The following is a 25,444-nucleotide window of genomic DNA, read 5'->3' as shown; positions in this document are numbered from 1 at the left end:
TATATTTTCCCGCCTAGGAAAGAATACCGATCGTACCGTCGATTAGAATGTAATTTACTTTACCGATCGATTATCCTACGAAAGTAATGTCATTTTCTATCGACAGAATCTCTGCTGTCGCGTACTTTCGAATTTGATCCTCCAACAGCCAACTTTCTGACGATTCATAAACTGTGAATAACGTCGAAGTCCGGCAACTGTCAAATGACATTCGCATTTCTAAGGTTACTACTTTGATTTTGAAATGGCAGCAGAAATAAAACCTACAACCGGAAGGAATCATGATAAGTTTAGTTCCAGTCGCAAGCCCGTACTTTTGTCAAAATTAGAAGGATGTAACGACGATGTTAACGCGGCTATTATCATCCCGCGGGAAGACGGGGTAATTAGCGTTTGCGATGACAGGTATGTGACGTTTTACACAATGATAACTTATCTGTCCCTCTCGCCTATATTATAATACGCTTTATTTAATTACCTCTCGCTCCTATTATTTTATTATTTTCCACCATTTTATTCTTCACCTTCACCTTCACCTTCACCTTCACCTATTTCTTATTTCCTCATTTTTCTTTTTTTCAATGCGTTTTCATTTCGGTGCATTACAAAATATTCTTCATTATTTCAAATATACATATATATAATGTCTTTCTTATAAGATAAGGTGTATATATATATATATATAAATATATTCTGCTTTTTTGCAGAACTGTTAGAGTATGGCTAAAACGAGACTCTGGGCAATATTGGCCAAGTGTTTGTCAGTACATGCCTGTTGGTGCTACTTCTATGCATTATTCCGTAGAAACGCGCCAATTGTTTGTTGGACTTGAAAATGGAAGTATAAATGTATGCGATACCATCCAAAATGGATTTAGGAGAATGTCTTTTTTTTTTTTTTTGAACTAATAATATTTTAAAACGCTATTATCATTATTTTAGGAATTTCTTTTGGAACAAGATTATAATCGTATGACTGGTATGCGTGAATATTTAGCTCATCAAGCAAGAGTTTCTGGAGTTATATACGCTCCTAATTGCGAATGGGTATTGAGCATAGGTCGTGATAAGTTATTTCAATTACATTGTTCCAATACCGGAAGGAAATTAGGATCGTATCAAACGGATGCATGGTACACCGCTCTACAGTATCCTTTTTACAAAGAGACTGTGCTCTTTAAAGTAAAAGACAGTTAAAACAGTTAAAACAGTTAAAACAGTAAAAGGCAGTTTGTCATTGATAATAATCGGTATATCGGCTTAACTAATTCAGATTTGATGCGCAATCTAAACACGCTTTTGTGGGAGATTATTCTGGACAAATAGCAATGCTAAAATTGGATGCTAACGGTGTTACATTCATTACTATGCTGAAAGCTCATACTGGAAGTATTCATACTTTAGCATGGGACTCGGAGAAGCAGCTTTTGTTTTCTGGGAGTTTTGATCAAAGTATTATAGTGTGGGATATCGGAGGACGTCAAGGCACAGCATATGAACTTCAAGGCCATCAGTAAGCTAAAGTAACTCTAATACATAAGATAGGACAATGTGTGAATTATTTTAAGTAGTTTTATCGTAACACGCGTGTTATATAATATAATAAGATTTCATTTTTATTCTTTTTTTGGCCTATAATGACTATTATTTTTCAGCAACAAAGTAACAGCACTTTGTTATGCGAGCACGGAACGTATATTAATATCCGGAGGAGAAGATGCCGTAATTGTTTGTTGGGATATGGCTGCAAATAGGAGAGAAACTGCACCTTGGGTTGAATCTGACACGTGTCAAGTACGTTCGTATATTATTTAATCTTGTCTGATTAATATAAATTTATTATGTGCGATGATCATAGATTACATGTAGAATTTGGATCACGTATAGGCTTGCGGTAGGCCATTTTTCTGGAATATAAAAGCAATGATGGATCAGCGTCAAATAGGGCTAAGACAGCATCATTGTCGTCATTGCGGACGTGCTCTGTGCGCTCGTTGCACCTCTCAAAGGACACCGATCCCATCCATGGGATTTGAGTTTGAAGTTCGAGTGTGCGATCCATGCCATATTCAACTTAAAGCTGCCAAGTAGGTATTATCTAGTATACTATACTATACTATAGTATAGTATAGTATAGTATACCATTGCAATTAACTCTTATACATGTATTGTATACATATTTATTTGCATAGCCAAACATCTCTCGCATCGTTTCACGACGCGAAACATAGTATTATTGGAATGGATTTAGATGCTCCACGTCGAAGATTACTGACCATCGGTCAGGACCGCTTAATTAAAATATGGGATATTTCTGCACTGCTTCAGTGAACTTGCAAGTATATATGCTTTTTCCAAACAAATCAAATTATATGATACGGAAAAACTGTTATCACCTTTAAACCATGTTCAAAAATGTGCTATCCACAGCGTATTTTTGTGATTATGTTATTATTTCTAATTACAATTTCACCACATATACTTTGTGTAATGTAGATTTTTCTTTATGGAAATAATGAAATAATATTGCAAACTTAATTACACAAAGTAGAATTGTAATGATAGTTTTTAAAAATTCAAGTCATCGATACTTCTTTGCACCAAATACTCATGTATTCCTTGTATATTTATAAAACAAGCAGCAATAGATGTGAATATATTTTCTCATATAAAGTAGAGGGACTCGATGCAATTAATTGGAAAAGAAAAGACTAAAATTATAAACGATCTATCTATTTTTGGGATAATGATAAAGTTATTTTCAAGAAACAATACTTTAATACCTCAGGTAAAATATGATGATGCCGAGGTACACATGGCACAACCGAAATGGAAAAGAGAAAAGCGGGAGGAGAGGCAGACAAATATAGACAGAAAGTGAGACTATTAATATTAATATTAATATTAATATTAATATTAATTCTTCAATATTTTTCTAATTCAAATTCTTTTTCCAAGGTACATATCCTCCAGCAATGTACCTTACCAATATATAAACTGTAAAATATGGCTATATCATACGTATTTTGTTGTTGATCGGTTTAGAAAATATATTTCATATATTTTATGTGGAGGTAAAGCATATGTATCCTTCTATTGTATCTATATCTATCTATCTATCTATATATATATATATATATATATTTTAAAATGTTTATTTTAAAATTCTTATTTTTGATATTTTATATGAATATTTGTCACACAGAGAGATATAATGTTTAAAAAGTCACAAGATTTATGATATTTTAATAACTCCTAGTCATTCTATATATACATTTTATGAACTATGGCTGTTATATTAATTATTGTTATGTTATATTATTATATATAGAAAAGCAAAATATGTTTCAAAATAAATTATGCAGAGTATTTTATCAATCAATGAATGTTCGTTCGTTTAAATAACTAATACTTTTTATCAAAACTTTGCTTTTCACCGATATGATTATTAGGCAACAATGTATAATTTCTTGTTTAAATGATTTTTACTTCTTTTCTGACCATGTCTGCCTTCCTTCGTCTTTTCATTTAGTAGTCATAAATTCACTTATTTCAGCATGAAAGATGAAAAAACAATAAGCATCACATCCTTCCAAAACTCATGATAGTTTCTAAAACTTACTATTTTATAGACACAATAGTCTTCTCTCTCGTGCTTCCATAAAACTAGGTGTCATAAATTGTTATGCAAAAATCGTAATAACAAAATATATATGTCAACAAAATGACATAAAAATCTTAATATTAGAGATTCATGTAATGTTATATGTATGTTAAGGATTCAATGTATGTGTTATATCATTACATTAAACCTTTCATACTATTTTTCTTCTAATTGATTATTCATCAATTATCTATATGCTTGTCTCGTACCTGAAAGTAAAAAATGGTCATTAAACTAAATTTTAAAATAAGGACTATTGACTTTCATATTGAAATTTGAGTATAAATGGTTACGATAAGAAGTATATTATTCTATTATACAAATTATTACAACTTTTTTTAGAAGACATATTATTGTCTTTGTTGTTAATCTTCTTCTAAATTGATTGTATTTTGAAGTTCAATCAAATTACGTTAAAGCATTTAATTATAATCGTTTTGTCGAGGTCATTAATGGTATCTCTACATGATATCATCAATATTTTGTATGTTAACGAAGAATGTAATAAGAATTAAAAAAATTATAAGTGCTTTTTATATATATATATATATATAAATATATATAAATGCTACTTTTGTTATATGTATATATATAACAACAAATGCTATTAATTGACTAATGTAATTATGTTATTTAGAAGAAAAAAATTGCTGTATATTAAGTATTACCTATGAAGCTTTTAAAAGTACCATATGTACAAATATGTACATTCGTAAGATAATTTAACTAAGTCTATGTTTATTATATGATTCTTTGATGAACATTTTTTAACTGCTGCATCCCTTAGGCAACATATTTGATTAATCGCTTAAGAAAATGACAATTATCACTAAAGCAATGTATACTACCTGAACTTTTTCAGATCAAAAGTATTCTCGTTACATAAATACGCATTTCATATTACGTTGAATGAATGTGTTACTTTATAATAATACACATAGTTGGTAATGCGATCGTTGTATTTTGACATCAACTTTATGCATCAGTATGTATATTATAATACTGTAAAGAATGAAACAAATCTGTGTATACATCCAATCGCGTATATAAATTGGTATAAACCGATTAAAAATGAAGTAAAAAATATATTTTCAACGTTAATGATAATATCGTTTATTTTTTTTTCATTAATATACGATTAAGACACGTTCTTGATCGTTCTTTTATAAAGAATTAATATTCCTAAATACGCGAAAGTAGGATGATGTGTAAAGGAACCATTACGTTCTCTATAAAATGTCAATGACAAATAACGAATGAAATTCCAAATTGATCATTTCCATCGGACGAAAGTTACCGTAACGCAATGAAAAAATGAAGTAAAAAGACAAGGTTTATAGATAAAAAAACAATGCATTTAGAAAATTCAGCAAAGAGTGAAAAATAAATAGAAAGAAATAAAAGATAGGACGCGCGAGGAAGATTGCGACAAACGATTTAACCTTTCGTAGACATATGTTGTAGATTTGACTAGTTTATCATTTCTATACACGATTCATACCGTTGCTACTTTTCCACCTCTTCCATAATCCGCCTTCCACCTGGCTACGCCCGAACCGTGCCGAAGGTAGCCGAGAGTGGTTGCGTTATTTTACGTGCCGGTCAGAAGCACCGTGGCCCATCCTTCGGAACGAGCCACGGCTGTCTCCGTCCTTTGGATCATCTTCTTCTTCTTCGTCGTCGTCGTCGTCGTCGTCATATTCATCAATTTTACATTTGTAAAACGTATACTTTTTCAACTTTTCTATTAATTTACTTTCTATTTTCCCACACTTGTCTCTTTTGTCCTGTTTCGCGCGCACACTTCATCCAAGAAACTTTTAAAGTTTCTTTTTTCTTTTCTATTCACTCTACTCGCGACGCACCTGTAACCTGTCGTATAAAAAAAAGATAAGCGAAAACAAGTAGTTTTCGCGCGTTTGTTAAGCTTTCGTTTATACCTGGTGTGTTCTGCCGATCGAGTTCTTTCGGACATGAAAAGCGTGTTTCGCGCCGGTCCACGTTAAGTGCAGTGCAGTGCAGTTTAATGGAGCGCACCGACGACTTCTAGCAGAGAGAGAGACCTGCTTTCGCCGTGCTTATCGTTACTCGCGCAAGGTAATTAACTTAACTGAAATACAATACGCGAGACAATATTGTCTCTCTCTTTCTTTCTTTCTTTCTTTATATTAACTATCTATCCAAGCAAGCAAGCAAGCAAGCAACTATCTCTGTTATTACTCTTGCATTAGCTCTCACTTCTTCCTATACTTCGCCGCCACGTATGTACAAGGGAAAAAATAGCCACGTTCGTGATGCGGAACGAACAAATTCGTTCATTTTGAATGCGACAATGTAAAACTTGTACAACAAATTGCACATCCTTCATGTAAATTTTTATAAGAAATTTGAACTTTGTTGGCATTCTCCGACATACGTACACGTTTTTTTATTGTTAGATCTTTCGTGCTAACGCGTCCTTGTGAGAATTATCGAACGAAGATCTATGGCGGTATGACAAGCCTTTTTTTCTTTCTCCCTCTCTCTCTCGCTCTCTCGCTCTCTCTCTCTCTCTCTCTCTCTCTCTCTCTCAGTCTGTCGTTTTTTATTGCATATTTGTATGATTTATGACGAACAACATTTATGACGCCAAGTGGAAGTTAATTTTTGTGAAAAAGGAATAATTTGCTCTTGTCACACATATCGTGTTCCTAAGGAAAAGGAAATTTTTCAAAAAAGAATTAAACAAATCTTTGTCGTTACTTTAGAGTTCGAGGTTTTGATTATTATTTATAAAAGCAATTTGTCTTAATAACAAAAATGAAATATTTCTTTCTTCTCGAAGAGAAACGTAATAATACGATTGAGAGAGATAATCAGTGTTTTTGTTGTCAAATTTGTAAAATCCATTTGGCGATCGATTACCTCGAGAGTTACTTTATACATATACGCTTATTAGATTTTTGCTTAAAAACTATTGATATGGAGTATAAATTGGACGTATCGTCTTCTTTGAAATTCACTGTTAAACTTTGATTGTTGTCATATGACTTCCCAAAGTTCTGTTATATGACATAATAATAGATTGCGGATTTCTGTATGTTGCATATGTTTTGAATACAGTTATTACACGAAAATAAACTCAATAATTTAAATTACCGATTCTCATAGAGTGTTCGCGATTACGAGTGTACGATACGTACTTTATACGTGTATAATCGTTTAAACGTACATCTTGATTTGATTTTTTGTTCGCATGACATCACTCACTGATTAATCGATGATGCACGATCCTTGTGTTGTTGTCTTCCGATTCGTCGATCTATAGTTTCTATTTACGTGGAAAGTGCGAAATCTCGGTTTTATTCGAGTAACAACAGAAGAAGAGGAAAGTAGGGATGATTCATGAAGAAAGAAGCAAACACTTAGCGTACGCGTATCTTTTTATCTCTTTTTGAATTGCCATGCGTATAAAGAATTAGTATAAATATATTTTCAACGACACCCGTTGTTGTAGTATATGTATATGCGGATTGCAATGGCGGCGGCTATATCCGATGGCACCTATGTATTTTTTACAAAAGAGACATCATTTTTTGAAGTTGAGATTGAGCTCGTGCATTCTTGACCGACATATTCTTCAATATCAAATATAAATGTGTATATAAAGATAAGTATTTAAGGCAAATGTACTCTCGAAATACGATCAAGGTCATAGTTGGAAAGTCACGTAGTAGTTGAGATCGTAATGTATGTTTTTGGTTACGCGTCGTTGTTTGATCGCCCGTTAAAGTCTCCTGCACACGGTACTGACCGCTCGCTCGCTCGCTCGTTAGATACTTTCAAAGTCAATGACTGCGACTCCCCTATACTTTCCTTAATTCAAGTTCATAGTGAAACTCTCTGGCACTTTGCGCTAATAATGTAATATACATAATGCATAATACAATATATTATTATAACAAACGTATGTATAAGAAACGTAGATGAATGAAACCATCAAGATATTGCTTCTTGTTATATTTCGACATCGAAATTCATGTGCTTAATAATATTTACATTAGAAATATCTATTGACATTTGAATGATTATTTTTATTTATATTTACGTATTTATGGTTTATTTCTATACAATAAGAGACAGTAGTCGACGAGAAAGCATAGCGCGCAGCCGCCGGCAGTAAAAGTTTACGGAAAGGCGCGAAGTATAAACGTAACAACGGGACATACTTACATATACTACCTATACTTTGAATGTCTTACGGGGATATTCGAGCTCGGCATGTAAACACAGATTGCTGTTGTCGCCGCTTAACCTACTTTTGACAAATCGAGAGATTGAATTAAAATACGCACATGTCGATTCAAAGATTCGACAAACCTATTTATCTCCTATATTTATCTCCTTCGAAATAGTCAACAATACATAACAAAACACACTCGATCTTATAATAATATTTTTCATTAAGCTCATCTACGCGTTTGCGTGACCATGTAGTTTTTAACTAACAGTAACAATAATTCTCTTTATATGCATAAATAAAATAGTTGATTTCAAATGAGTTTTGTATGTTGCCATTGTCCCGTTTTCAAAACAGCGTTCGACAGAAATTCGTTCACTGTTATGGAACTATCAAAACCTAAAATTGACATTTCATCGTCGTACACCGAACAAACATTCTTTTAGAAACGAATCGAGCGTGATATTTCTCCTCATTGAGTGATGAACGCGATTCCATTGGGATTACATTTTTACGCTTGGATAAGCGTCGCCGCCGCCACCGCCGCCGCAATTTTCGTTTGAAATCTATTACATCCATCGAGAAGAAAAAGATCGATCAGATCGAGAGGATTCTTAGTGGATCCTGGCGTGGATCCGTATGGCTTGGCAGCACGAACTACTCTAACCCACTTTTACAAACAGGTTTATGCTGCTTCCACTGTGTAACGGTGATCAAGCAGAGATCGTCGACGTATGCAAGAATGACTTTTCTTAGCTTTAATTTTCCTCTACGCACATGCATATGTGTTATACATATTTATAACATTTTTGGTACATCCCAAACTAGTCAATCCAATCACACACGTTTACTCGATGATTATTAATGCAATCTTTTTTTTGACAATGAGACAATTTATTCAACTCGGTGTTATAAGATAACAGAAATAAAGAAGAAAAAGAAGAAAAAGAAGAAAAAGAAGAAAAATAAACGATCGTAATCGCAATCAAATTATCATCCTTAGTATGATCCTTGAAGTAAAATGTAGACGGTCGCTATAGTTTATCACAGAACCTATATTTACGTTTCCGATGCTTTTGCTTCGCGGTTTGACTCCGCGGTTTGACTCAGTTTCTTCATAACGCATATATAGATATTCAAAAGAAATAGAAATGATAATATTTGTCTTGCTTTAGGTGGAGTGCCGACAACCACGACTTAAGAGATGGTCATCGTTACGCGGGTAAGATCTTCCTTTTGTTTTATTATTTAAGTTTACCATTCTTAATGATAAATCGATGAATCGTCGAAACGAGAAGATAATATAAACAAAAATAAAACAAAGTTTTGAACAGGAGAAGTAAGAAAATATCTGTATCTTTTTGAAAAACATATAGAAAGATACCTATAGAAAAGCGCGATTGGTTAATTAGGCATAGTTAACGGTCCTTTACTACCGCGCTAATGCCCTGTACAACACCACCTCGGAATCGTTCGCACGAACGATCTAGCTGTCTGTCTAGCTAGCTGTCGTCTAACGGTACGAGGAGTCGTCTGCCGGACGTGCCTTTGATTCGTGCCTTTGATTCGTGCCTTTAATTCGTACCTTCCAATTTGTATCTTATGTTTTTTCTCTATTTGTTTTCAATAAATAACTGTTGAAACTCTTTAACTCTTAACTCGCTCGATACAAAAATCGTGTTAAATCAAACTTGTTATCATATGATGCTTCTTCCTTCGCCCTTTTCTCTCCTCTCTTTGTGTTTGATCACTTTTTGATAAAGACCAAAAGCTTTAGCGATAAAGAGTTTATCGTTATTTTTTTTCTTTAGCAAGACAAGAACAATGATAATAATTCACAATTGATAATTCTTCGAATTAGAAGCAGCAGCAACAACTACTACCTACCTCTAGCTATAAGGTAGTTAATAGCTGCATTCAACGTTATAACATATAAGCGTAATTTCCTCTACACCCTTGTCATTATCATGTGTGAATTAGTTTTAGTATTTAGTAATTAATATTTACTATTAATTCAAGTAAACAGGTTTATAAAGAAGACAAAAAAATGGATGAGTGGCGTGGACGCGTAGGCATTTGCAAATTAACAAGCGAATTTATTGTTCTTTGTTCATTTTTGTATATTGATGTGTTGATTTTCAGGGAGATTACATATGGATCGAACCGATATCGGGAAGAGAATTTGACGTTGCGATTGGAGCACGGGTGATTTCGGCAGAAGGTAGACGGATCCAAGTTAAGGACGACGATAATAAGGTGTGAACACAGAGTTAGAATTATTCTTTTATATATTCTTCTTCTCACAGGTTCTTTTGTTGAAGAAACTCTTTTGTATTTTTCACCTTTATTTTCGACAGGAACAATGGCTGACTCCGGAGAGACGAATAAAGGCTATGCACGCCACGTCAGTGCAAGGTGTCGAAGATATGATCAGTTTAGGAGACCTCCATGAAGCTGGCATTTTGAGAAATTTGCTGATACGTTACAATGAGAATCTCATTTATGTTAGTAATTGGTATTTTATACATTCCTTCATAGTACGTTAATAAATCGTTCGACTTGTTAATTGTCTAAAACTAAATGAGGACAAAACAAATATGAAACTGATAAAACTTTGAAACTTGTTACAGACTTACACCGGCTCCATATTGGTTGCCGTAAATCCATATCAGATATTGCCTATTTACACCGCGGAACAAATAAAGCTCTACAAGGATCGCAAAATTGGAGAACTTCCGCCTCACATATTTGCTATCGGTGATAATAGTTATGCACACATGAACAGATACGGTCAAGATCAATGTATAGTAATTAGGTATCTCTTTGCGTGTGACTAACGTGTGGCGCCGTAACGTTAAGACGCCGTAACGTATTGACATTAATATTGTTTTACAGTGGCGAAAGCGGGGCAGGAAAGACTGAGAGTACGAAATTAATTTTACAATATTTAGCGGCAATCAGTGGCAAGCACTCTTGGATAGAACAACAGATCTTAGAAGCAAATCCGATATTAGAAGGTAGGAGGTATATAAATATTATTAGATTAGATTATAAAAGGTACATCCAAAATAATCTATTTTATACTAATAATATTCTATTTTAGCTTTTGGTAATGCGAAAACTGTGAGAAACGATAACTCCTCTCGTTTCGGTAAATATATAGATATTCATTTTAACGAGCATGGTGTGATAGAAGGTGCCAAGATAGAACAATATCTTTTGGAAAAATCCCGCATCGTGTCTCAAAGCTTAGACGAAAGGAATTATCATGTTTTTTATTGTATGCTGGCTGGACTGTCAAAGGAAGAAAAACAAAAGCTAGAACTTGAAGATGCCTCGTCGTACAGGTATCTAACGGGAGTAAGTAACACACAGTGTTGTTACACAGTGTGTAACACAGTAACACACAATTCTTTTGCGCTTTTATTAGTAAATCTTCAAGAGTAAGTTGATTGATTATATTTATTAAATATAATATTATTATTTAGGGAGGGAGTATAACGTGCGAGGGGAGAGACGATGCTGCCGAATTTGCTGATATAAGATCAGCTATGAAAGTATTATTGTTTACTGATTCAGAAATATGGGAGGTTCTAAAGCTCCTCGCAGCTTTGTTACATATGGGAAACATTAAATACAGAGCTACCGTCGTAGGTATGAATTTAATATTTCAGAAAATGTTATCTCTTTCTCTCTGTTTCGCCAGTAGTTATCATTTTCTAATTGACTTGTAGATAATTTAGACGCAACCGAAATACCAGAACAGACGAATGTTCAGAGAGTAGCACATTTGTTGGGTGTTCCAGTACAATCATTGATAGATGCTCTTACACGAAAAACAATATTTGCTCACGGCGAGACTGTAGTAAGTTTTACGGTAGCCACAATGAAATAAGATTCAATTTGTTTACATCATTAATAATATATATATATATTTAATTAAATAGGTTTCCACGTTGTCAAGGGAACAATCGGTCGATATTAGAGACGCTTTCGTTAAAGGAATATATGGGCGATTGTTTATACATATTGTGAAAAAAATAAACGAAGCTATTTACAGACCGAAAAATACTTCGCGCAGTGCCATTGGTGTTCTTGATATATTTGGTTTTGAAAATTTTAATCACAATAGCTTTGAGCAATTTTGCATTAATTATGCGAATGAAAACCTTCAACAATTTTTCGTACAACATATCTTTAAGCTGGAACAAGAAGAATATAATCACGAAGGTATTAATTGGCAGCATATAGAATTCGTCGACAATCAAGATGCATTAGATTTAATAGCTATTAAACAATTAAATATTATGGCACTTATCGATGAAGAATCAAAGTTTCCTAAAGTACGTATTTTTTACCTTTTACTTGTTTTAATTAATTGTAAATCACTTAATAATTATAATACTTAAAACACACACACACGTGTTTTTAGGGAACGGACCAAACGATGTTAGCAAAGATTCATAAGACTCATGGGACACACAGAAATTACTTGAAACCAAAATCGGATATCAATACTTCATTTGGACTGAACCATTTCGCAGGTGTTGTTTTCTACGACACTAGAAGTTTTCTCGAAAAGAATAGAGACACGTTTAGCGCTGATTTGTTACAACTCATTCATATATCTTCAAATAAATTTTTACAAACGTGCTTCATCGAGGACATTGGCATGGGTTCGGAAACTAGAAAAAGGGCGCCAACGTTGTCGACTCAGTTCAAAAAGTCATTAGATTCCCTTATGAAAACTTTATGCAGCTGTCAGCCTTTTTTCATAAGATGTATTAAACCTAACGAATATAAAAAACCTATGGTACGTCCCGGCAGCGGCGGCGGCATCTGATCAAAATAATATTCTATTTATTATAACTTGAAAATCATTGTTTGAATCATTGAAAATGATCTTATTGTTAGATGTTCGATAGAGGATTGTGTTGCCGACAATTAAGATACTCTGGAATGATGGAAACAATTAGAATACGTAGAGCTGGATATCCAATCAGGCATTCCTTTCATGAATTCGTTGAGAGATATAGATTCCTTATATCGGGTGTACCACCTGCGCATAAAGTATATAACTCAAAATATTATCATATTGTTAATACACATTTCATTTATATATATATATATTTATAAGAATTGAGACTAAAAGCGTTTTTATAATAGGTCGATTGTCGAGCTGCTACTTCAAAAATTTGCCATGTAGTTCTAGGAAGATCAGATTATCAATTAGGACACACTAAAGTATTTTTAAAGGATGCACACGATTTATTTTTGGAGCAAGAACGCGATCGTGTCTTGACGCGAAAAATTTTGATATTGCAACGAAATATACGTGGATGGGTTTATAGAAGAAGATTTATACGTATGCGAGCTGCTGCAATGATAATACAAAAGTATTGGAGAGGCTACGCTCAACGGCACCGTTACAAATCTATGAAAAGTGGCTATATGAGATTACAAGCTCTCATAAGATCACGAGTACTTTCCCATAGATTTCGACATTTGCGTGGACATATAGTAGCTCTTCAAGCGCGTGCCAGAGGTCATTTAGTACGTAAAATGTACCGTAAAAAATTATGGGCAATTGTTAAGATTCAAGCGCACGTGAGAAGATTGATAGCACAAAGAAGGTACAAAAAAATTAAATACGAATATAGATTGCACATTGAAGCATTGAGGTTGCGGAAGAAAGAAGAACGCGAATTGAAAGATCAAGGAAACAAAAGAGCTAAAGAAATCGCTGAACAAAATTATCGAGTGCGTCCATTAAATACAATATATATATATATATGCAATATTATGAAATTCTATTATATTAGATAATAGTTTATTTGATATGTTTAATAATTAATCTTGTAGGAACGAATGCAAGAATTGGAACGAAAAGAGATAGAAATGGAACTTGAAGATAGACGCAGGATGGAGATTAAGAAAAATTTGATTAACGATGCGGCGAAGAAACAAGACGAGCCAGTTGACGATAGTAAATTAGTTGAAGCGATGTTTGATTTCTTACCCGATTCAAGTAGCGAAGCACCGACGCCAGCCAGAGAAACTTCCGTTTTCAATGTTAGTAGTTATTTATTTGTACTATTGTATGCCTGATTGTATAAATTATGTTTTATTTAAACTCGCACATCCAAATGCACATCTTATTTTTTCTTTTTCAGGATCTTCCAGCTCCTAAAGCTGATCAGCAAGAAATTATTAGTCCGGTTCAAACTGCTTCGGAAGATGAGGAAGATTTATCCGAATTTAAATTTCAAAAGTTTGCAGCTACGTATTTTCAGGGTAATATCACGCACCAGTACTCTAAGAAGCCATTGAAACATCCTTTACTGCCTCTGCATACGCAAGGAGACCAACTGGTAAGTTAAACAAATTAGACAAATATTTACAAACATAACATTCGTTTATGCACTAGAAGAAATGTTTATAGATTTAATGTTATTTTTCTGTAGGCTGCCCAAGCTTTATGGATCACCATACTTCGTTTTACCGGTGATCTTCCGGAGCCACGTTTTCATACGATGGACAGAGACACAACATCTGTCATGTCGAAAGTAACTGCAACACTCGGACGTAATTTCATTAGAAGTAAAGAATTCCAAGAAGCACAGATGATGGGCATGGATCCAGTATGTCTGAATTATATATTACTTTTAGACTATTTTTGATTTGTTTCATTAGCTAAAAAATACATTGCTAATGTAATGTAATGCAATTTTTATTTATTATTTGCTAGGAATCATTCTTAAAGCAAAAACCACGATCTATTAGACGTAAATTAGTATCGTTGACCTTAAAAAAGAAGAATAAATTAGGAGAGGATGTTAGAAGGAGACTGCAAGAAGATGAATACACGGCGGATAGTTATCAATCTTGGTTAGAAGCAAGACCAACTTCAAATTTGGAAAAATTACATTTTATTATTGGCCATGGAATACTCCGAGCAGAATTAAGAGATGAAATTTATTGTCAAATTTGCAAACAATTAACGAATAATCCTTCTAAATCATCGCACGCTCGTGGCTGGATTTTACTGTCTCTTTGCGTCGGTTGTTTCGCTCCGTCTGAAAAATTTGTCAACTATCTGCGTGCATTTATAAGAGAAGGGCCACCAGGCTATGCTCCGTACTGCGAAGAACGTCTAAAGAGAACATTCAATAATGGTACTCGAAATCAGCCTTCAAGTTGGTTGGAACTCCAGGCAACAAAATCGAAAAGACCAATTATGTTACCCATCACATTCATGGACGGAAATACCAAGACTCTTTACGCTGATTCAGCAACCACAGCTAGAGAATTATGTAATCAATTATCTGATAAAATTTCATTAAGGGATCAATTTGGATTTTCCCTTTATATCGCGCTATTCGATAAAGTTTCGTCATTGGGTAGCGGCAATGATCATGTTATGGATGCCATTTCTCAATGCGAGCAATACGCTAAAGAACAAGGTGCACAGGAACGAAATGCGCCCTGGAGATTGTTTTTCCGGAAAGAAATCTTTGCTCCCTGGCACGAACCAACGGAAGATCAAGTAGCGACTAATCTGATATATCAGCAAGTAGTCAGAGGTGTCAAATTCGGTGAATATCGGTGCGACAAAGAAGAAGATTTGGCAATGATCGCGGCTCAACAATATTATATAGAGTATCATACGGACATGAATACAGAAAGATTATATACCTTATTACCTAATTACATACCGGATTATTGTTTAGCTAGTGTTGACAAGGCCATTGATAGATGGGGACATCTTGTTCTGCAGGCGTATAAAAAGGTTTAATAACAATGTTAAATATCAATTTTATTATACAACATATAAAACGAAAAGAAAATTACATTAGAAAAGATAATATTTTTCATATTTACAGAGTTATTATTTAAAAGAAAATGTACCTGTTTTACGCGTTAAGGAGGATATAGTAGGCTATGCAAAGTTCAAATGGCCTTTACTTTTCTCTCGCTTCTATGAAGCTTATAGAAATTCTGGTCCAAATTTACCTAAGAATGACGTTATTATAGCTGTCAATTGGACCGGAGTTTATGTTGTTGATGATCAGGAACAAGTGCTTCTGGAATTGTCCTTCCCTGAAATTACCACCGTGTCTAGTCAAAAGTATGTACTACATAGTAGATGTACGTAACATAAACTATTATATATTTATGAAATGGTTTTTTTTTGTTTTTTTGTTTTTTTTTTTTTTTTTTTTTTTAGAACGAACAAGATGTTTACACAGACATTCAGTTTGTCGACGGTGCGAGGAGAAGAATTTACATTTCAGAGCCCTAACGCAGAAGATATTCGTGATTTGGTTGTATACTTTTTAGAAGGTTTGAAAAAACGTAGTAAACATGTTATAGCAGTACAAGATTACAAAGCACCTGGCGAAGGATCCTCCTTTTTAAATTTTCAAAAAGGAGATCTTATTATTTTGGAAGATGACAATACTGGCGAAAGTGTTCTTAATTCGACTTGGTGTGTCGGAATTTGCGAAAGAACTGGCGAGAAGGAGATTTCCCTGCAGAGACAGTTTACGTTTTACCGTCTCTTACTAAGCCCCCGAATGATATATTGGTACAAATTTATCATATCTCTCTCTCTCTCTCTCACACACACACACACACACACACCCACCCACATACTATTTAAATATAAAAATATTTCTTTTTATATAGGCATTGTTTAGCATGGAAAGTAGTACTGAAAATGGCCGTAAATTGTATCCTCAACAAATAAATGGAGTTGAATCTCGAGACAAACCTCATACTCTTATGGAATATGCTATTGACCACTTTCGGTATAATATACATTTTGTCGCAAAAAATGAATCTCGCATATTAATAAATAAATAATTAAAATATTCATATTTTATATATAATACCATTGATTTGTTTTAGAATTCCGCCTAAAAGAACAATGTCAAAAGCTTTAACTTTGACAACCGCAAGGAGAGGTCATTCAGATGAATTATGGCATCACTCGAGAGAACCGATAAAGCAACCGCTTTTAAAAAAATTAATATCTAAGGAAGAACTTGCAGAAGAAGCGTGTTTTGCCTTTAATGCTATTTTAAAATATATGGGTGATTTGCCTACCAAAAGACCTCGAATAGGCAATGAATATACTGATCTTATTTTTGATGGTCCTTTAAAGAATGAAATATTAAGAGACGAAATTTATTGTCAAATAATGAAGCAATTAACCGACAATTGTAATAGACTTAGCGAAGAACGGGGATGGGAGTTGATGTGGCTCGCTACTGGACTTTTTACTTGTAGTCAAAGTCTTCTTAAAGTACGATTAATATATGATATACGAGTGTAGTATCATATTTATTTTAATTCTTTGCATCTCATTCATAGCTATGTATTGTTAATTGCAGGAATTAACATTATTTTTGCGCACAAGACGGCATCCTATATCTCAAGATTCTTTACAAAGGCTTCAAAAAACTTTACGTAACGGTCAACGAAAATATGCTCCTCATCAAGTGGAAGTAGAAGCTATTCAACATAAGACAACGCAAATATTTCATAAAGTATATTTTCCAGATGATACTGACGAGGTAAACATACTTTACTACCTACCTATTTGTCAAATATTTCTCTTCATATATTTCTTTCTCTTGTGCATAGGCGTTTGAGGTTGATTCATCTACAAGAGCAAAAGATTTTTGTCAAAATATTGCACAAAGACTTAATTTACGTTCTGCAGAAGGTTTTAGTTTATTTGTCAAAATCGCAGATAAGGTCATTTCAGTACCAGAAGGTGATTTCTTTTTCGATTTTGTGCGCCACTTAACAGACTGGATCAAAAAAGCTAGACCATCGCGGGATGGTAAGCTGCTCTTAAATTAAGTTTAATTAAATGTTAAACTATACACTCATATATCCATATGCATATACATATACATATCCGTGTCCATATCTGCTGCCTGTTCTGCTGTAGCTTCACCCCAGTTCACGTATCAAGTATTCTTTATGAAAAAACTATGGACAAATACAGTTCCTGGGAAAGACAGAAATGCGGATCTTATATTCCACTTTCATCAAGAACTTCCAAAGTTACTCAGAGGTATATCTTCAAATGTTTTAATATAGTATCAGTATTTTGATATAGTAATTATCACGTTTATTTGAACATTTGTAGGATACCATAAATGTACTAAAGAAGAAGCTTCAAGATTAGCAGCATTGGTATATAGAGTACGTTTTGGAGAAAGTAAACAAGAACTTCAGGCGATTCCGTAAGTTTTTGATTAAACTCATGTCTATATGAGTTGTTGATTTTATTAAATTTAATAAATCAGTTATTTGTTTTATACTTATTTTAAATAGACAAATGTTAAGAGAACTTATACCAAGCGATTTGGTAAAGATACAAAATTCTAATGACTGGAAAAGATCTATAATAGCTGCATATAATCAGGATGCTGGTAAGTAATAAAAATACAAAAATTCGTATAATTTTCTTATACGAGTAAAATGTCTTTATCATAGTATCATTCTAATAAATGTAATCATTTATTATTTATTAGGAATGAGTCCAGAGGATGGCAAAATAACATTTTTGAAAATAGTTTATCGGTGGCCAACGTTTGGATCTGCATTCTTTGAAGTTAAACAAACTACAGAACCAAATTATCCAGAATTACTTTTAATTGCAATTAATAAACATGGAGTAAGCGTAATACATCCTCAAACAAAGGTAATTTAATATATAGATTGTTCATATTACATATTTAATATACTGTCAAAATAAATTCATATTAATTAACGTCAAATAACTTCTTTTTTAGGATATCTTAATAACACATCCTTTTACTAGAATCTCTAATTGGTCATCTGGTAATACTTATTTTCATATGACAATAGGAAACTTGGTAAGAGGCTCGAAACTCTTGTGTGAAACTTCACTTGGTTATAAAATGGATGATCTGTTAACGTCATATATTTCATTAATGCTCACAAATATGAATAAGCAACGTACAATAAGAATGAAATAGATTTATAGCTGTATACGTGTCGTGTTCCCTCCAAAGCGATTAACAAATAATTCGTACATTTTTCTATTTTTTAAATATAAGTAATAGAAAATAACAATAGAGAAAGAAAGAGAGATGGACAGATAGATAGGTAGATAGATAGGTAGATAGATAGAGAGAGAGAGAGAGAGAGAGAGAAGAGGAAGAATAACTATACACTTTCCATTAGAAATTTATAGTTTAAAACAAAATGTAAGTAATTTTAGGGCAAACTCAATTTGACCGTATCGAAATATTGTTGTTTATGACTGTTTATATTTACTATACAATAGTGTTCTAGTGGTATTATTTATCATGCAAAGAACACATTCATTATTATGCTTTTATGTGGCATCTTTTTATTTATTTTTTGTTTCTTTTTAAATAAATATTATAAAGTTTTATATTTCTCTAATTAAATTATAATTACAGTATTAAATTTGTCAACACTATATTGTTTAAATACAAGAAAATTACTCTTATTTAGTTTATTCGTTTTATATTAGAAATAAGTATAAAAGCCAGATTTATTTGTTTCACTCTTACCGTTCAATTTACAATTTACGGTACAATTGATAATACAAAGGGAATAAAAGTATATCTATAGAAAAGAATGATCTTAAAAAGCATTGTATATGATTTATTTATGAATAAGACTTTATAGAATTTTGTAAAATATTAAAATCTGCTTTATATATATAGATATATAATCAAAGAACTTTGTGCTGAAGCATATACTATTCGATTTCGATATAAATGACATTTTTCTTATTATTTAAATAGTACATAAAATTGTTGAAAACAACAATAAGGTAATAAATATTGTTGTACGTAAGTTGTGAATATGAAAATATTACGAAAGAATTTTTTTAAGTGTTTATTTAACGATATAGAGATTCGTAAATTATAACAAAAAAGAAAGAAAAAAAGACAGAACGAAAAAGGAAAATCAGAAACTACATAAACTTGTATACTTGTATCCGTCCAATGATATTAAAGAATATAATTACTATTAATCCACATTTATATATTGTGAATAATAAAGACAATAGTATTCTTCAATTATGCGATACAAGTGTTAATCGTGGGTAAGTTCCCATGGAACATATACATGTTTTCCTTTCACAATAGATCTTTTCAGGAAGACATTCTTAAGATGATGCTATCTCATTTCCTCCTTGAGACGACTACGTTCAAATATACTTGGTTAAAAGGAAAAAAAGAAAAAGAAAAAGAAAAAAACAACCCTGACATGAACCTAATGAACCAGATTTATTTCAACTGAATCTTAAATTAAAACGAATGAAGTTTAATTGATTAATGAAATTTTCTTAAGTACTAGTTTTTGAATGTTTATTAATTTTAAAAACTTGTTTAAAAACATACGTACGTATGCTTTATTCCGTAGATAATTCATGTATATAAAAGATAAAATAGTATAATATATTTACAGGTACGAAGATGAATTAACACCTCCATCAATAGTCCCAATAATTTTTAATAATTATAAATATTATTATAAATACCTATTTTTATACGCTCAATTATATTATATACATATGACTTATTTATTAAAATACACTCAACAACATTTTTGTAATTATAACGTAGAAATTTCTATTATGTACAGATTATACTATTTTCAAATATAATAGAATTTGTCTTTATGCATATTACTGTACTATATATTGTAATAGTCGTTGACTATTTGTTTTTCTTAAACGCTGTATTTATTTTCATCGTAGTATTTAGGAATAGGAAACATTTTGGAACATAAAGTAAAAATGGTATAATGTCAATTATGTCAATTATGTCAATTTATTCTACAACACATAGCGACATAGAAACTCATATGTATAGCTTTTCAATCTAATGCTTGTTCTCTTTTTCTTTAGAAAATATATATTATTAAAGAAATTCCTAATTATAGTCAATAATGGTAATAGAGTTTTGTCTTTCGTCTATTATAGAAGCCATATTTTTGTAGAAAAAAATTATTCTTTCCACAATATACATATGATAAGCAGCTATGTTTTGAAATACAATGCATCTTGCAGAAGAAGATCTATCAAATGATCAATAATACATACAAATATACATATAGTATCAGTTTAGAAATGATGACATTAAAGTCATCAAAACATTTAGATCGAAGCAACTTACATCTTCATTAAAAATGTACAATTATTAGAATAAATCGATATATCAACCAAAATATATCTACCAAGAAAAAGGTTGTTTAGGTGTCATGGTAGTAGAGATAAACTACATTGTCTCTTAATCTTTATGGAGCCAAGATTGATTTACACGCACCAAACACGCGTACTCATATTCATTCAAAGCTTCATGATTTAATGGATGACTTAATAAATAATAAAATTTCTGTGTGTGTATGTGTGTGTGTGTGCGCGCGTGTGTGTGATCTCGGTCTTATATGAATCTATAAATGTGCAAAATATTGATTTATGCTCATTTCCAGACACATTGCACCTAAAATATTTATGTATAACTATATTCTTTTAATATAACAATAGTTATTAAAGATTTAGTAAAAGTGAATGAATTCACTGTTAAATGCACAACCATTCCTTCCCTATTGATATGCAATTATACTAGTTACATTGCATATACATATTAATATACATATTAATATACAATTATGCTGTTATGCTGTTATCCTGTTATGCTGTTGTTATATTTGAGTAATATATATATATATTATCCTATGAGCTTTGAATCATATGTCTTTCTCTTAAAACCCGTTAACGTGTCTTTTTATTGCATAATTCACATTTAATTATTCACATTTTTATCATGTCAACTCTTACGCTAAGAGTCTAAGATTGCTATAAATTATTATCTCTGTAAATTTGTATCAACATATTGTATGTCCATATATTAGTAGTATGTAAATAATGCACGTCATTGTACATATATTTTGAACACCTTTTACAAGGTGTTTACAAAGTGTTACGTTATTTTTATACTGTCTAAATATCGTGCAGATATTTGATTGACTTCCATGGCTAACATTTTCTTGACATAAATGCTATTGTCAATGGTTGCAATGATATTGTCAATGGATGCAAATGAAATAATATCATCATTTGTATCACTATATTTTAGACTTTGGTTAATATTATAATTATCTAGAGAACATCAGAGACCTGATTGTGGAGGTTGATGTGTATTCCATGGTACATCAGCTATCGCTGATGACATACTAGCTTGATTGTGCATGGCACGTGGGGCCCTCATTATTTCATCTGCTGGTGGGCAATGCGGACGTGGACCAGGTTCCGGAGTATAAGTAAATGTTAGACCAGTTGCATAAATGATTCCATCGTTTCGTACTAAAGAAACTGGAACTTGCGTAGGCTGACGTACCCACAACCATTCTCCTCTAAAGAGTGATATATCAGGTACAACACATAACATACTTTCTTGACATCTATACATTGTCTCTGCCTCTACATCTCCAAACCATACTTGAAGATTAGGAGTAAAATTGTCACCAGTTAATTCAAGCATGGCAACATCTCCGCCGCCATTTAAGTGAAGACTATGGACAAGCGGTACCGGCGTTACGGGCGATCTCACTGGTCCCATACCTTCAAAAAATTGATATTCCGCTTTATCTGTACTAATTATCGTCCAACAAGCACCGTCATTTATCATTTCCTTATTTGCTTCTTTAGGACATGGCGTTGCTTGAAATTGTATTATACGTTCCTGAGAAAGACAAAGATACATATGATCGGTATCTTTCATATAGAAGGCGCATTTATGCAGCTGCGATACAGGATCATCTGCTTCGAGACTGGCCATTTGCTTGTCGACCTTGCGGATTACTAAACGCGGTAATGCCATTCCTGTGACTGAACATACTAACTTAACAGTGCTACCATAATGGACGTATCCGTCACGCACTTGAAATTCTTCTGATTCGCTTTCATTATCATCCAACAAGTGAATCGTAAATGCACCCCACTGTGTAGAACTTGCATGGAAATTACCATTTTCTACATGGAGATAGCGGGTGCTAACAGTTTGTGATCTTAAACGGTTAAAAAGTGCTACCCTTGTACCACTTGCAATACATAAATCAGCATTTTTTTAACGATTGCTTTTTCTTTGAAGGTTTAGATATGACTTTTATTCTTTTACTATGAAATACACCAATGTCGTGTCCACTTCCATAAAACATTTTAACAGAGAGCATAAAATGTTTCCTTTTGTCAGAATCTGAAATATATAACGTTTTCGCTGCACAATATTGTTTTCCATTATTGAGATCAAGTTGCTGCATATCTTGTTCGGAATTGCCAATTCCAATGAAAGCGCAAAGCTGTGCGGATTGTTCACTTTCACCTTCACGAAGCATCTGTTCTTGACGCATTCTCCAACCATCACCAAATAAATAAATACACGGTGGAGGACAGAAAAATCGCTTTTCATTACCGTAGGATTTTTGTGCTACCTTAGCATGCAGAATTACAATCACCATGTCACTTCGATCGCGTAGATAACGTTCCATTGCTTCGCGTGTAAGTCTCTGCTCTTGTTGATCGGATCTATACAAGCCTGCTGAGCCATAGCGAGGATAGACCGACATGACTGAAGTCGGCGACGGAGGAGACTGCATCCCATGAGCCATCGTGGGCAATCCAAATTGGTGTGGCATATTTCAATTTTAATTTTATCCCTTCCAAATTATCTTTCTGCAATACTTTACTTCTCTGGCTAGTTATATCCTCCTCTTCATTTCTACGATCTTACCTGTGAAAAAGAACAACAATAACAACAACAACAACAACAATAATTGAATAATTCATCAACAAACAATTCAAGTTTTCATCAAATTAATCTTTATAATAAGTGTTATAATAGTAGTGTGTTATTGATGAATTTTCATCAATTCTTTTCATTAAATTTCTAAGTATACTTTCCTTTACTTTAAAGCTTTATCGTGAGAAATATTGTTGCTTTTTTTTATTTTTTCTAACACAAGCGGTAATTAACCTACAACATCTTGTTTTTAAACTAACAACTGAGAATTGCTTGCCTTAATACAGGAAGAAGCGCAAATGTATGCGTGCCATGGGAACCAAGCTGAGATCATTTTTCTTTTACCAATTAATGGATTCATTCTGATGGTCATACTAACCATTCACTGTTACATCAACAATTCATTAAATATATTTCAATAATAAATTACATTTGTTCAAATTTTCCAAATTTTTCATCTAACACCTTTATCACAACTGTTCATTTTACAATATATTATATTATCCACTTTTATGATATCTCATATTTTTTTCCTTCTTTAGAATAACAAAGGATTATATTTCTTATACTTTTATAGCAAAACATTAAAAAAAAAAAAAAAACTACAAAACTAATATTTTAACGAGATTAATAATAAAGTAATATGTAATGTTTTAGTAATTTCAATGTACATCTATACAAATGATTGCAACGCATATCTATATAGCATTACTTGCAAAAAACTTTGGTTGACTTTGACAGGATATCTTCGAGTTTTCTATTGCATAATTTATATACTAAAACGAATTATACATATATATATATATATATAGTTTAACTAGAAATAAGTTTAAATATTTCATGAGATGTAAATAAATTACAAAATCATTACATCTATAGATGCAATCATATTTGCGCGTCATTAAACGGATATTACAAAGCATAATTATTTCTATCACAGAATATTTCTTGAATAAAGATTTCGAAATGAAAACTTAAGATATAGTTTCTTCTATTCTTTGACGAGATTTTCTATGCTCGTTATTATATAAATTTCTCAAAGAGAATCACTCCCAATTAAATCGCGCAATTCATCGTAACGTTACGAACGCAGGCAATTAAGGTAAAACAGTAAGAGAAAAAAGAACGTGTGTGTTATGAAAATGTAACATGATTGAACCTTATGAGTGAAAAAATTAGAAATACAAGAGCGTAATAACAACAAATACCGACATACTGACGAACTGACCGCCTCGATAGATAAATAAGACAATTAAGCGACTCTCTCTCTCTCTCTATCTAAATCGAAACAATATTTTTTATTGGTAACAATTTAAAATGAACAAAAAATACTAAACATTTTTTTCATAATTTATATAAATACCTTATATTTTTACTCTCTTATTAACATCATATGGGTTTTACATTGTAACCTATGAAAGTATCACATTTGTTTATTTACCTTTTTCTTATTGGAATACACTGCTCACAAAACTGAGGTTACATTCCTAGGACTCACCTCATTTTTATTGGTAAACCCAATGTGAATTTTTGTTCATTTATATATTCTTGGGCCTCAATCATTTGTAAATTTCTTTCAATTCGCCGCCGATCGTTCACCATTCACCGAAACTTTACGCATCCTTTTCGTCTACTCTTTTGCTTTCTCTCTCTTCGCCTCTCTCTCACGCTAATCCATTCAAAAAACACCTGTTCACTTTCCGAATTTTCCGAACAGTCCTACCAACCGAAGTAAAC

At 32.5% G+C, this 25,444-nt stretch overlaps 3 protein-coding genes and 1 long non-coding RNA gene across 4 annotated transcripts; 2 read left to right on the top strand and 2 right to left on the bottom strand.

Annotated features, from left to right (window-relative positions):
• The first annotated feature begins 134 nt into the window (after nucleotides 1-134).
• On the top strand, nucleotides 135-4,771 carry Wdfy2 (WD repeat and FYVE domain containing 2). Its single transcript, XM_089174738.1, has 7 exons — nucleotides 135-405; nucleotides 708-849; nucleotides 943-1,148; nucleotides 1,274-1,513; nucleotides 1,656-1,794; nucleotides 1,888-2,087; nucleotides 2,193-4,771. Exons 1-7 carry the CDS (start codon nucleotides 245-247, stop codon nucleotides 2,329-2,331), a joined length of 1,227 nt encoding a protein of 408 aa, XP_089030864.1. The 5' UTR covers nucleotides 135-244; the 3' UTR covers nucleotides 2,332-4,771.
• On the bottom strand, nucleotides 3,378-5,742 carry LOC107070747 (uncharacterized). The gene is made up of 2 exons (XR_001476306.2): nucleotides 5,605-5,742; nucleotides 3,378-5,536 (listed from the first exon to the last, which is right to left on the bottom strand). It is a non-coding gene; the product is annotated as an uncharacterized LOC107070747 (long non-coding RNA).
• On the top strand, nucleotides 5,623-19,981 carry ck (unconventional myosin-VIIa ck). The gene is given in 29 exon segments (XM_015329213.2): nucleotides 5,623-5,761; nucleotides 9,059-9,105; nucleotides 10,026-10,139; nucleotides 10,241-10,387; nucleotides 10,514-10,698; nucleotides 10,779-10,900; nucleotides 10,987-11,243; nucleotides 11,372-11,537; nucleotides 11,618-11,748; nucleotides 11,831-12,226; nucleotides 12,316-12,696; nucleotides 12,798-12,953; nucleotides 13,050-13,643; nucleotides 13,746-13,955; nucleotides 14,057-14,254; nucleotides 14,348-14,524; nucleotides 14,632-15,672; nucleotides 15,767-16,011; nucleotides 16,111-16,400; nucleotides 16,403-16,470; nucleotides 16,572-16,693; nucleotides 16,794-17,190; nucleotides 17,279-17,461; nucleotides 17,532-17,733; nucleotides 17,845-17,970; nucleotides 18,046-18,142; nucleotides 18,234-18,331; nucleotides 18,434-18,603; nucleotides 18,695-19,981. Coding segments are annotated over 28 exon segments (6,498 nt in total). The 5' UTR covers nucleotides 5,623-5,761; nucleotides 9,059-9,087; the 3' UTR covers nucleotides 18,902-19,981.
• A 733-nt stretch (nucleotides 19,982-20,714) lies between these two features.
• Nucleotides 20,715-25,064, bottom strand: Su(H) (recombining binding protein suppressor of hairless). Its single transcript, XM_089174737.1, is given in 3 exon segments — nucleotides 20,715-23,035; nucleotides 23,037-23,698; nucleotides 23,985-25,064. Coding segments are annotated over 2 exon segments (1,524 nt in total). The 5' UTR covers nucleotides 23,604-23,698; nucleotides 23,985-25,064; the 3' UTR covers nucleotides 20,715-22,078.
• Between the last annotated feature and the right edge of the window lie 380 nt (nucleotides 25,065-25,444).

The sequence above is a fragment of the Polistes dominula genome, unplaced genomic scaffold (assembly GCF_049000335.1).
Source record: "Polistes dominula isolate Pdom_NZ unplaced genomic scaffold, Pdom_raw_medaka contig_16, whole genome shotgun sequence".
NCBI lineage: Eukaryota > Metazoa > Arthropoda > Insecta > Hymenoptera > Vespidae > Polistes > Polistes dominula.
This window is presented reverse-complemented; position numbering and strand designations above follow the sequence as displayed.

Excerpts from the sequence above, each read along its gene's own strand:
- Wdfy2 (XM_089174738.1), top strand. The coding sequence starts at position 245 with ATGGCAGCAGAAATAAAACCTACAACCGGAAGGAATCATGATAAGTTT. Across the intron at positions 1,149-1,273 it reads GCATGGTACACCGCTCTACA|ATTTGATGCGCAATCTAAAC; the intron begins GTATCCTTTTTA and ends TAACTAATTCAG. Across the intron at positions 2,088-2,192 it reads ATTCAACTTAAAGCTGCCAA|CCAAACATCTCTCGCATCGT; the intron begins GTAGGTATTATC and ends TTATTTGCATAG.